This window comes from Salvelinus namaycush, chromosome 34, assembly GCF_016432855.1.
Source record: "Salvelinus namaycush isolate Seneca chromosome 34, SaNama_1.0, whole genome shotgun sequence".
Taxonomy (NCBI): domain Eukaryota; kingdom Metazoa; phylum Chordata; class Actinopteri; order Salmoniformes; family Salmonidae; genus Salvelinus; species Salvelinus namaycush.
Window position 1 is genome coordinate 5,949,454 of NC_052340.1, and position 14,017 is coordinate 5,963,470.

The 14,017-nt window shown below is 47.9% G+C and overlaps 1 protein-coding gene across 1 annotated transcript in view; it reads left to right on the forward strand.

Annotated features, from left to right (window-relative positions):
• The window catches only part of LOC120029004 (rho GTPase-activating protein 35-like), a 101,986-nt gene that overhangs the window by 49,044 nt on the left and 38,925 nt on the right, over positions 1 to 14,017 (forward strand). The window contains exons 2-3 of the mRNA XM_038974290.1: positions 5,167 to 8,964; positions 12,043 to 12,181. Of these exons, the coding sequence (XP_038830218.1) occupies positions 5,266 to 8,964; positions 12,043 to 12,181 (3,838 nt within the window). The 5' untranslated portion in view covers positions 5,167 to 5,265. The remainder of the gene's footprint in view (positions 1 to 5,166; positions 8,965 to 12,042; positions 12,182 to 14,017) is intronic.

Below are 14,017 nucleotides of genomic sequence, written 5' to 3' on the forward strand. Positions count from 1 at the left end.
GTAGAGAAAAGAAAAAGTGGTTCCTTGCATCATACAACACAATTCTGTCACCTTTTTGGTCCGTGGTGTTACAGACCTGTTTTTTGGGGGGAGGGGGACAAGTCACTTTTTTACTTGTTCGAGCTGTCGGACAAGTACAAAAATCTGTCCTACTTTTCCGAAGGACGAGTGGCTAAAAAGGTTCATGTAAAGCCCTGTACTGTACTCTGAGCTGTACTTTGATGTCCAAACGTGTGAAATGTAGAAATCTACGATTGGTTCAGATTTAGTCAGGTTCGGACCAACCAAATTTGGTCTTGTTTTGGGGCAGGGCTCATTTCAAATAATAGCCAGTGTGTAGAATAATACCCAAATATCAAAAGGAGGATATAGCATATTTATACATTCGTGTAGGATACATCGCCTGAAGATGTATATCCATAATTATGCATTTTCTGTGATTTTACAGATCAGGGACCCATTTCCATTAACGCAATTCCGTTACCGGGTTTAAATCCACTTCACTTACTGTAGTTCAATAACTAAAATCAATTTTTTTCAAAGTCAAGGTGTCATGTCATAGCTGACACCCCATTCTTTCTGCAGACATCTTTCATTCGAAGCAGATATTTCATTTTTGGAAAATGTGGATACAAAAACTGAGGGAGATTTTGCCATTCTGTTACCAAACTTTGCATCTACGCAGTTCTTTCAATAAATGTGTTTTTGTAAAATGTTAAGTGTCAATTGTTTAGTTGTCTTTGTGCATACAGTTGTGTGGTTTGTTCAATGGTTTTTGTATGGCGTACATTTTAAGTGAAAAATCTTGAGTTTCAGCGCAATTCCATTACCGTGGAATTGCCCTACTATGTAACATACCATAGCAACTCCCTTGCGTAGCGAACCATTTTCAGATCCCTGTTTATGTTTAGCATAGCCTAACTTTAATATTTCTACGTGCCAAGATTTGCGTAATGGAGTCCCGTGCCACCTGTTTACCACACACAGTGGAACAGGTCAGCCCAGGAATGGTCATCAGTGTGGATTATACGATTATCAGTGGTAACATAACATGAGGGACTGATGGATACTGAACATCTAATGGAATGACGGTTGTCTATCTAATGGGTTCTGCTGCCTCTGATCTGAACCAGGCAGGGGAGCATTGTTGTCCTTTAGCCTATCGTTAGGCTCAGCTCAAGCGGTTTAATATGTAACTAATTGAGACCATGCTCTCTGTAGTCTGGACTGGAGCTGGTCAGTGTTGAGGTAAAGGTCCAGTTAACCCTGCTGATGATAATAGCATTATACTGGAGGTTGGATCAAATCTAGAATGGTTGTGGCTCTTTATTCCACATGGAATGCGTTTGTCGACGCTCTCAATTTCTATGCCCTGTCAGTTTTGTCGAACATTCTATCAACTGAGCACGGCCCTGCTGTGGGCATGGCTAAATGCCAAATGATGCTTGATCCGATAATGTGGTCGGTGGCTCCGTATGGAGGGTATGACGCAATTTGCGCAGCCTCCAGAGGCATGCAGAAGCCAAATTGAGCTCCGTACCGCATCGCTGTGCACCTCTCAAATTGTGAAACGATGCGGAGGACTCCGTATTGCGCCACATTGACCTGATTGGTTGACGGTAGATGAGGTCCTGTATAAACCCAAACTCACTTCCTTGACAACTTTCTTCACAACAGCTTTGTGCTGCTCCGCGAAGCGCAGGAAGTATGAATTCCATGACTTCTGCAGAGGCCGTATCACCGTAAATACTGCACAGCCAATGCAGACGTCGGATTGGCCATGCAGCAACTTTTAAGGGGACCAAGGAGACTGAGGCAATGCCCAGCCCTGCATTTCAGAAAGTACTCTCCACTGGCTGCTTGACCTACGGAGCAGCAAGCAGAACCGCCCCTTTCTACCTTCAGGTTATGCTCAAAACCCTACACCCCAAACCGAGCACTCTGTTCTGCCACCTCTGGTCTCTTGGCCGACCAAGCCCTACGGGGGTCAGCTCTTTGTCCTGGCACCCCAATGGGTGAACAAGCTTCCCCTGACGCTAGGACAGCAGAGTCCCTGCCCATCTACCCAAAAAATTCTAAAAACAATTCAATTCACTTGTCTTTTCCAACGAGCACTGTCTTTGCTGTTAACTTCTTTATTGGGGAGAAATGTATTTACTACGACTGTGATATGTGGTTGTCTCGCCAAGCTATCTTAAATATGTAATCCACAGTAGGGGGAAACTGGGCCTGCAGGCCGCCCCCCCCCCACCACCGTTGTTATTGTTTTTGTTGCCGAGCTGAGGATTGTTGTGCTGCATTTTCCAAAAGAACACAGTGCACAATATGCACTGCAATCTCGCGTGCAAGGATGTAAACGGACGTGGCTGTTTCACCACTAAGGATTCCAGCTTTAAGATGAATGCACTACTACTGTAAGTCGCTCTGGATAAGAGTGTCTTCAAAATGACTAAAATGTAAAAAAAAATGTGTTGTCCTGCTCCTGCTCTCTTTTCTATGTGAAGGGCTCATTGATCTCCGGCTAATCACTGCTGGCCAGCCCAGAGCCCTGCAGCAGGATGTAGAGCAATGAATTAACCATGGGTGCCCAGGTCTTATCACCCAACCAGCCCGCTTTCGACCTGCGGCACCGGCTCCCTGCGTTACACAGACTGGGGGTACTGGATCTCTCAGCCAACCCCTTTTTGATGCATGTTTTATTCTGCAAATATCAAAACACAAGACATTCCTTTTGATATTGATCTCTTTTGTGCTGCCACTTGGTGATGCACGTACTGTAGTAGGCGTGCGCTGCTGTAGTGTTACAGTAAACAGAGTCTGGGTAGATGGAATTTGCTTTGCACAGTAACTTTTGAATCCCTTATATTATTGTCCCCTTTCTACTATTAAACCTACAACCTTCCTACCTGTGGTTGTGGTGTGTGTGTGTATATATTATCTACAGTGTCTGGATTCGTCTCTGTCTCTCTCTGTGATGGACTTTGAACTCTTCTCTTTCTCTGTAGTTCTCTTCATACTGACTCTCTCTAACTCAATTCAGTGGGTATTACGTATTCTCCAAACCTTGCCTCAAAAGCCCTATTCATTCATCATTAACAGTGGTTTTAATGTGTTTACTAAATACATGGATGAATTACTGTAAACTGGGTGTGGGTTCTTTTTGACTGTACACAGCTGTCTAGTGCTTTGGGGCTTTGCCTAGTGCTTTTCTTGCTCCCTGCGATCCTGACTGCTTAGAAAGGGCCCGCCTATCGGAATGGCATGAGTTATCTCCCTCGTTCAGTTCTACCCATAGGAGCTCTATTTATGATTTGTAGGCCTGTGTTCTGCCAATAGGGTCTGTTGTGAACTTTTTTGCTCTGAGAACATTGTGCGGGGCATGGAAAGAAACATCTGAAAGTGATATCTCCAGACGGCACCATACCAAATTGAACCGCTATTACGTCTCGGCAAATGCGACGAGACATGCAATTTGAGATCATAATTAGGGATCACAGTCTGTCCGCGGCGTCTTTTTATTTTTCAGGACCAGAAGAATAGTTTTTTTGATATAGAGGAAAGCAGCCAACATTCAATGCAGCCTTTTAAAAGGGAGTTTGGTCTTCCCTAGTTGCCCAATTAGTATCTCTCTCTCGCTCTCTATGTATGTGGATTTGTGTGCTTGCGAGAGCTATATCATCACGTCTTTTAGAACTACTGCTGGCTTAGACAACACTGTTAGATGTGAGATAATTATGTATCGTTACATAAGGTCCTGTTCTGCTTTGTACGTTTTTCAAACAAGCCATAAGGAAACTACTTTAAGGGTGGTGGGTAGTAGAATGTCAAAAAGAGGTTAAATGTGAAGGAATGCGTCAGTTAATAGTGACTGTACTGCAGTTGTCTTAAGTAAGGTGTAGCATTCCAACAGCTTTGCATCTTTTATTTTTTATTTTTTTTATTTCACCTTTATTTAACCAGGTAGGCAAATTGAGAACACGTTCTCATTTACAATTGCGACCTGGCCAAGATAAAGCAAAGCAGTTCGACACATACAACAACACATAGTTACACATGGAGTAAAACAAACATACAGTCAATAATACAGTGAAAAATAAGTCTATATACAATGTGAGCAAGTGAGGTGAGATAAGGGAGGTGAAGGCAAATAAAATATATATATAAATAAAAATATAAAAAAAGGCCATGGTGGCGAAGTAAATACAATATAGCAAGTAAAAAAACACTGGAATGGTTGGTTTGCAGTGGAAGAAGGTGCAAAGTAGAGATAGAAATAAAGGGGTGCAAAGGAGCAAAATAAATAAATACAGTAGGTAAAGAGGTAGTTGTTTGGGCTAAATTATAGATGGGCTATGTACAGGTGCAGTAATCTATGAGCTGCTCTGACAGCTGGTGCTTAAAGCTAGTGAGGGAGATAAGTGTTTCCAGTTTCAGAGATTTTTGTAGTTCGTTCCAGTCATTGGCAGCAGAGAACTGGAAGGAGAGGCGGCCAAAGGAAGAATTGGTTTTGGGGGTGACGAGAGAGATATACCTGCTGGAGCGCGTGCTACAGGTAGGTGCTGCTATGGTGACCAGCGAGCTGAGATAAGGGGGGACTTTACCTAGCAGGGTTTTGTAGATGACCTGGAGCCAGTGGGTTTGGCGACGAGTATGAAGCGAGGGCCAGCCAACGAGAGTGTACAGGTCGCAGTGGTGGGTAGTATATGGGGCTTTGGTGACAAAACGGATGGCACTGTGATAGACTGCATCCAATTTATTGAGTAGGGTTTTGGAGGCTATTTTGTAAATGACATCACCGAAGTCGAGGATTGGTAGGATGGTCAGTTTTACAAGGGTATGTTTGGCAGCATGAGTGAAGGATGCTTTGTTGCGGAATAGGAAGCCAATTCTAGATTTAATTTTGGATTGGAGATGTTTGATGTGAGTCTGGAAGGAGAGTTTACAGTCTAACCAGACACCTAGGTATCTGACCTCAATCTCTTCAGGAAACATTCAGCGGTGAAATGGGGTCACAGATTAAACATTAACATCACACAGCAACGATGTGGGAATTTAAATGAGACATGGAACACCCTTCAAATAATGAATTGAATAATGACAATGAATCTTTCCCACAGTCTCTATTATTTATATATTTTGTTCTCTCTTTCTCTCCTTCTCTTATAGGGTCAGACCCAAGGCCAGTAAGAATCTTTGCATGGAAAGACCGCCCGGCAGCCTCCTCCCTAGAGCTTGTGGGCATGGCAGGATGAGTGTCTGCGTTCGATGATGATGGCAAAAAAGCAAGATGCAAAGGCGCCCACCTACAACCTGGTCGTGGTGGGCCTGTCCGGCACAGAGAAAGAGAAGGGGCAGTGTGGTGTGGGCAAGTCCTGCCTGTGCAACCGCTTCGTCCGTCCCAGCGCAGACGACTTTTACCTGGACCACACCTCCGTGCTAAGCACCAGCGACTTCGGGGGACGTGTGGTGAATAATGACCACTTCCTGTTCTGGGGGGAAACGGGGCGGGTGCTGGAGGAGGGGCCGGAGTGCAGGATGCATGTGGTGGAGCAGACAGAGTTCATTGATGACCAGACGTTCCAGCCACACCGTTCCACAGCCCTCCAGCCCTACATCAAGAGGGCTGCCTCCAACAAGCTGGCCTCTGCAGAAAAGCTGATGTACTTCTGCACAGACCAGCTAGGGCTGGAGCAGGACTTTGAGCAGAAGCAGATGCCAGAGGGGAAGCTGATGGTGGATGGCTTCCTCCTCTGTGTGGACGTCAGCAGGGGCATGAACCGCAGCTTTGACGACCAGATGAAGTTCATCACTAATCTCTACAACCAGCTAGCCAAGAACAAGAAGCCAGTGGTTCTGGTGCTCACCAAGTGCGATGAGGGGGTGGAACGCTACATCAAGGACTCTCACACCTTCGCCTTGGCCAAGAAGAACCTCCAGGTGGTTGAGACATCAGCACGCTCTAACATCAACGTAGACCTGGCCTTCCTTACCCTGGTGCAGCTGATAGACAAGGGCCGGGGCAAACCCAAGATCATCCCCTACTTTGAGGCCCTGAAGCAGCAGAGCCAGCAGATTGCCTCGGCTAAAGACCGCTATGAATGGCTGGTCAGCCGCATCGTGAAGAACCACAATGAGACATGGCCCAACATCAACCGGCGCATGCAGACCTCCTCAGAGTACAAGGAGTATGTCTTCCTGGAGGGCACGGCTAAAGCCAAGAAGCTCTTCCAGCAGCACGTCCACAGGCTCAAACAGGAACACATTGAGCGAAGGAGAAGGGTCTATCTCAGCACCCTGCCTCAGGCACTGGGTTCCCTAGTCCCTGAGCTGGATGAGATCGACCACCTGAGCTGGTCCGTGGTCCAGAAGGTTCTGGAGACCAAGCAAGACTTCTCCCATTGGTTTGTTGTGTTGGACGACACCCCCTGGGAGACCACGCCACACATAGACAACATGGAGGACGAGAGGATTCCCCAGGATCTCCTGGAGACCCCTGTGGCCGAGACGATTTACGAGAGCCACCTGGAGCACCTGAAAAATGAGCGCAAACGGGCGGAGATGAGGTGGGAGTTCAAGGAGAAGCTCAGTGCCTCTCCCTTCATCACAGCAGGCAAACCCTGGGAGGAGGCACGCAGCTTCATCATGAATGAAGACTTCTATCAGTGGCTCGAGGAACCAGAGTACCTAGACATCTACAACAGGCACCAGAAGGAGATCATCGACCGAGCCAAGGAGGACTTCCAGGAGCTGCTGCTGGAGTACTCAGAGCTCTTCTATGAGCTGGAGGTAGACGCCAAGCCCAGTAAGGAGAAGATGGGGGCCATCCAGGAGGTGTTAGGGGAGGAGCAGAGGTTCAAGGCACTGCAGAAGTTGCAGGCAGAGAGGGACGCTTTGGTTCTCAAGCATATCCACTTTGTCTACCACCCCACCAAGGAGACCTGCCCAAATAGCCCACACTGTGTGGACTGTAAGATTGAACAGGTTCTAGCCTCCAAGTTCCCCACTCGATACTCCTTCTTCGAGAGCCATAAACCCGGCGACGGGAACGCAGATCGGATAAACCTGGTCATTCTGGGTAAAGATGGCCTGGGTAGAGAACTGGCCAATGAGATCAGGGCTTTGTGCACCAATGATGACCGGTACGTGCTGGATGGGAAAATGTATGAGTTGTCCCTCCGGCCCATAGAGGGTAACGTGCGTCTGCCGGTCAATTCCTTCCACACGCCTACCTTCACCCCCCATGGCGTCCTGTGTCTCTACAACTCTAAGGAGTCACTATCCTACATTATGGAGAGCATTGAGAAGCTCAGAGAGTCCACGCTAGGCCGAAGGGAAAACAGTCTATTTCAGCTACCTATGAACCTGCTCCTAGTCACCAAACGGGACATTGGGGGGGAAACGGCCCACACGCTTATCCTCCAGGGGCAGCAGGTGGCTGGGAAGCTACAGTGTGGTTACCTAGACCCCGCCTCCCCTGGGGTGGGCTATGGACGCAATGTGAACGAAAAGCAGATCAACCAGGTGTTAAAAGGTCTGTTAGAATGCCGTAGGCCCCCTGGGAGCATAGGCAGCAGCTCCCCTCCTTTACCCCCTTCCTTCAGAGACTCTCACTCCCAGCCCATCCCCGAGACAGACCTGCGGATAGTCATGTGCCTGATGTGTGGGGACGATTATGACGTGGAGCAGCTCCTCTCGCCTCTCCTGCTGCCCCAGCACTGTCGGCCGGCCTCCAGCCTGAGCAGTGGCACGTCCGTGCTCCTAGAGCTCACGGTGGGGGCCCAGAGGCACACCATCGACCTCTCCCTGCTCTCCTTCCACTCCTCATTTGCCCTACGGAAGAGCCGGCTGGTGCACGGCTACATTGCCGTGTATTCTGCCAGGCGCAAGGCGTCCATGGAGACCCTGTGTGCGTTCCTGTGCGAGGTGCAGGACATCATCCCCGTGCAGTTGCTTGCGGTGGGGGAGAGCCAGGCTGAGCTGTCGGACTCCGAGGTGGCCAGGGAGCAGGTGAGCCAGGGGGAGGAGCTGGCCCGGGAGATCGAGGCCAGGTTTAACACAGTGGTGTGTGGGCCTGGAGGGGTGGTGGGAGGACTGCACAGGATAGACCTCTTCCAGCCCTTCCTGAAGGAGGTTGTGGAGAAACGCACCATTGTGGAGGCCACACACATGTACGATAATGTAGCAGAGGCCTGCACCACTGAGAGTATGAGCCCGGCCCGCTGCAATTCCCCCAGCCCCATCAACACCCTGCTAGACTCTGAGGAGGACGTGGAGCCCTCGCCTCCCTACCCTGACGTTACCCTCACCTCCCACCTGGGGGGCTTCAAGCTCCCCGACCTGGAGTCCAGCGACGCCTTCTCAGTCATCTCCGAGATCAGCACCTTCGAGAGCAAGCTCAACAACAAGGTCCCCCCCCAGGTGCGGCCCAAGCCCACCATACGGAAAGTCAACCTGGGGCCCTACATGGACCAGCAAGGGACCAACCGCCGCTCCTTACCCCCTGCTGTCACCTGGGCGCCGGGCAGTGATGGTGGCTACGACCCCTCGGACTACGCCGAGCCCGTGGATGCCGTGACCAAACAGAGGCCCACAGAGGAGGAGAGCATCTACTCGGTGCCCCATGACAGCACTCAGGGCAAGATCATCACCATCCGCAACGCCAACAAGCATTCTAACGGCGGGGGCAATGGCTCGGATAGCGAGGCTGACAGCAGCTCCCTGGAGCGGAGGCGGAAGATGTCTGCTCTGGGGGTGAAGCCGCGGCTGTACCGCGACCGCTCGAAACGCCTGGGCAAGTTCAGCAGCTTCCGCACTAGCTTCTCCATCGGCAGTGACGACGAGCTGGGGCCGCCCAAAGCACCAGAGGAGCTGGGCGGGGCGCACAAAGGGGACAACTCCATTAACGAGGAGGGCGAGGACCCCAAGAGAAGGAACATCCTCAGAAGCCTGCGCAGAAACACCAAGGTATGTGCACCAGTGCGTTTGTGTCTGTGTGTATTGTTCAACAACATCACATCAGGTTGCACACTTTCAGTTTTTATTATTTATATCGGTCACATTCTGTATATAGAGTATCTCAAAGAGAAAAACAGCCGTGACTCATTTAGGTTTCACCCTATGACTGACTTCATATACAATCTCGATTAATCTATTATAGACTACTTGATCATTTTCATCTGTTTAATAGGGTTTTGTCTTCACCTACCACCTTTTTATCAAAGTTACCTAGCGACGGTGTTCCTAATGCACTGTTCAGTGTTTATTGGTGTGTGTGTTTCCTCACCTGTGTGCGTGCATGAGCTATGCACAGGTTGTCTGTGTCGTCTCTGCTCACTGGAGCCCATCTCATTGGAGTCTGACTTGCTATAGCGGGTCTGGGTTTCCTTCCAGGCTCTTTAAATCAGCCTGGCCTTCTCTCACTCTGTGGGCCTACTTTTCTCCTGCTTCGCATTAGTCCTCCAAACTAGCCCAATCATGGGTGGAAGCAGAGAAACTCCAGCTATTGAACTCCCTCAGCTCAGGAGAAACTGTTTTAATGAATCGGGAGCACAGTGTACGCACAGGCTATGGCTAGTTGTGTATGTGTGTCTGTTTCCCTTCATATGCGTGTGTGTGTGTTTGTCAGTGTTTATGTGTGTGCTGTCCATTATTCCACAAACGGACAAAATTCTCAAACTTGAATCCATGCTGTCATGGCTCATTATAATTTGACACAAACGCCGTTAAAACTGAAGGTACATTTTTGCCAGCTTAGTTTGAAAGAAATGTCACTGGTCACCCGAATGAGGGCATTAACTACAGTAAAAAGAGAGAATTATTATACTGCCCCCTCTCCCCCTCCACACTGTTTCTCTGTACAGCAGTTTTGTTTTTATCCTGGATTAAAGCAGCCCTAGCTCTAACCCACTCACAAATGACAAACCTGTTACTACCACAGCCCGAGCTGCAGTCCCATAGGCTGGCTTGTTTTTAAAACAAGTAGATCCTGTGCAGAGTAGACCCAATGGCTTTATGAAATGCTCTGTTCAGAGGTGGGCTGTTCATTAAGTGAATAGAGAGCGATTGGCAGCCGAGTGATCCAACTGTGCGGCACCAAAACATGCCCAGAGACTAGTGGGACATGCCCTGGGTTTATTTTCTCCTCCTCCCACACATTCCCTCCCTCATTCCCCGACTCTCTCCCTCCCTCTCTTTACCTTCCTGCTGATGAAGCGGAATACAGTGAATATAGGACTCATACATGGGCGTCAGCCTCCCTCTACCCTCCCTCCCTCAGACACTCTGCAGTGAAACATTTGACCCAACACCGTCAGTCTTATCTGCCTGCCATAGCTCTCGTTCACACAGAGAGGCTGACACGTAAGTGCCACCTAAGTGGGAGTGAAGGCAGTGTATATGATTAGACTGGCTGGGAGAGAGACACAAACCACCCTGTCGCTGTGTGTCTGCCTGTCTGGCTGTGTGTGGGTGATAATTACCATGGGTGTCAGTAGGGAGGACGGGTGATTTTATGTTTTCACACACAGTAGTGATGTCCCTCTACTCCATAAACTATATAAGTGTTTAGTTGTATACTGTATGTTCTGAACGATCCGCCGTAACATCACAAATCTAGAGTGAATTTGGTTGCCGGAACGAGTATAGGGGGAACTAAGTGTGGGACTAAGATGGCGACTCCCCAGACTGCAGAGCACAGCCTTAAGGCTGATCTGGGGCCTGTGTCGCCGCTCCACGTACATTAAAGCCTTTATTACTTAATGGGAGCCATAAGTTCATCAGGTTCCCAGATCAGCTGTCATTCTATTGATGAGGGTCGCTATAGAACCAGCTTGTAGCCTGGTCAGTATAATAAACAGAGAGTGTCCCTGTAAGTCTGATCTGAGGTCAGGGTAGAACCAGCCAGTCCTGTCTCTGCCTGGCTGCTGTTAGGCCTCAGCAGTGAGTACACTGTGGAAACTAACTAACCCTCTCTCCCTGTTCAAACACATTCACCTGAGGCTGTGGCCGGCTGACTTGGCAGAGGTCTCTCTCTCTCTTGTTCATTCTCTTCCGCCCCCACCAAGACGCCAGAAACGTTTCCTCTCCCCCAGTCTTTTTAAAAGCTCCTCAGCCGACAAGTGGAATCATTTAAATTCCTGCATCACCTAGTTCCATTCTAATACGCGCTAGCACTGCACACAGAGAGAGAGAGAGACATTGGTGGAACCCTGGTCTCGTGTTACATTTTTTAAATTAAGGACGTGCATTATTGTCCTTGTGTGGTAGAGGTCTGTTGTCTTCTCAGCGTTGGCCACATCCTGTCTCAGTAAAAAAAAAAGAAAAGCAGAGCAGAGTTTTGGGTTGTGAATGTAGGGTGGTGGGCAGGTCAGTGGTGGTGGGTAAAGTAATGGGGTGGTGTAACTGGAGCAGAGGGCCCGGCCAAGGCGGCTAGGCTCACTCTGAGAGTATCATGCTGCTCTGCTCTCTCTGTCTGGGGGCTGACAGCACTACTAGACTCCCAGGCTTCTCGGGACAGCAACACATTCCCACTGAACACCATTTAAGCGCACCGTACAAGTGAAGTTACTGCTTGAACGGCACAGAAGTAGCTTATAAGATCAAATGAAATGCTGATAACAGCAGTAGGTTAGCGGCTTACTAGAAACGATGATTGTGTTTCGGATGGGGACAATGTACGAGGGATGCAGTGTAGTGGAAAGGGAGCATGACAATGGAGAGGAAAGAGTGCAGAGGATAAAGAAAACGTAGAGAGGCGAAAAGTGGAATGAAGATGTGTTATCACACCCACAGCTGGAGATAGGAATCGTACATTCCTATCAGCTTGGGCCTTGAGAAGAATCTACTGCAAGGGTGCATATGTGTTTTGTGCTGGTTGATACAGTTAGATGCCCATGTTAAGAATGAAAGTGTGGTCATGTGTGTGTTAAAACTGTGTCCATATCTATGGTTTAAAAATCCATCTATGCCTTGGATGGATGATGAACAGAAAGGATAACACCGTTCTCATCTCTCTCTCTCTCTCTCTCTCTCCCCCTCTCTCAGAAACCGCGGCCCAAGCCCAGGCATTCCATATCCAAAGTAGAAAGCAACTACTTTGGCGTGCCATTGGCCAACGTGGTGACACCTGACCGACCCATCCCGCTCTTCATTGACAAGTGCATCCGATATATCGAGGCAACAGGTAAGCTTACACGTATTACACAGAGGCTGGATTGTTGTTCTGAGTGGATGCTATTGATTACTGAGACTATTGAGGAGATCAATATAATGGCATATAGATGGAGAACGTGGCTTTATTGATTTACTCCCGTACTCGTTCCATATTACTTTTCAGGGAGCAAAGGTCGCAAGCCTCAATATCAGCAAGGTCTCTGTCGCTCTCTCTCTCTGTCGCTCTCTCTTTTTCTCTCCCCCATTGGCATGGGAAACATGTTAACATTTGCCAAAGCAAGTGAAGTAGATAATACACAATAAAATTGAACAGTAAACATTACACTCACACAAGTTCCAAAAGAATAAAGACATTTCAAATGTCATATGTGTCTGTATATATACAGTGTTGTAACGATGTGCAAATGGTTCAAGTACAAAAGGGAAAATAAATATGGGTTGTATTTACAATGGCGTTTGTTCTTCACTGGTTGCCCTTTTCAACAGGTCACACAGCTTGCTGCTGTGATGGCACACTGTGGTATTTCACCCAGTAGATATGGGAGTTTATCAAAATTGGGTTTGTTTTTAAACTCTTTGTGGATCTGTGTAATCCTAGGGAAGTATGTGTCTCTAATATGGTCATACATTTGGCAGGAGGTTAGGAAGTGCAGCTCAGTTTCCACCGCATTTTGTGGGCAGTGTGCACATAGCCTGTCTTCTCTTGAGAGCCATTTCTGCCTTTGGCGGCCTTTCTCAACAGCAAGGCTATGCTCACTTGAGTCTGTACATAGTCAAAGCTTTCCTTAAGTGTGGGTTAGTCACAGTGGTCAGGTATTCTGCCACTGTGTACTCTCTATTTAAGGCCAAATAGCATTCTAGTTTGCTCTGTTGTGAATTCTTTCCAATGTGTCAAGTAATCATATTTTTGTTTTCTCATGATTTGGTTGGGTCTAATTGTGTTGCTCTGTTGGGTCTGTTTGTGTTTGTGAACAGAGCCCCAGGACCAACTTGCTTAGGGGACTCTTCTACAGGTTCATCTCTCTGTAGGTGATGGCTTTGTTATGGAAGGTTTGGGAAACGCTTCCTTTTATGTGGTTGTAGAATTTATTGGCTCTCTTCTGGATTTGGATAATTAGCGGGTATCGGCCTAATACTGCTCTGCATGCATTATTTGGTGTTTTACATTGTACACCGGGGATATTTTTTGCAGAATTCTGCTTGCAAAGTCTCAATTTGGTGTTTGTCCAATTTTGTGAATTCTTGGTTGGTGAGCGGACCCCAGACGTCACAATCATAAAGGGCAATGGGTTCTGTAACTAATTCAAGTATTTTTAGCCTAATTGGTATGTCAAATTTTATGTTCCTTTTGATGGCTTAGAAGGCCCTTCTTGCCTTGTCTCTCAGATCGTTCACAGCTTTGTGGAAGTTACCTGTGGCGCTGATGTTTAGGCCAAGCTATGTATAGTATTTTTGTGTGCTTTAGGGCAACGGTGTATAGATGGAATTTGTATTTGTGGTCTTGGCGACTTACTGGGATTTACTGTCAGGGCCCAGGTCTGGCAGAATCTCTGCAGAAGATCTAGGTGCTGCTGTAGGCCCTCCTAGGTTGGGGACAGACGCACCAGATCATCAGCAAACATTTAGACATTTGACTTCAGATTCTAGTAGGGTGAGGCCGGCTGCTGCAGACTGTTCTAGTGCTCTCGCCAATTCGTTGATATATATGTTGAAGAGAGTGAGGCTTAAGCTGCATCCCTGTCTCACCCCACGGCCCTGTGGAAAGAAATTAGTTGTTTTGCCTATTTTAACAGAAGTGGACATGGATTTTATAATATCATGTTTTTTTCCCCAATACCACTTTACA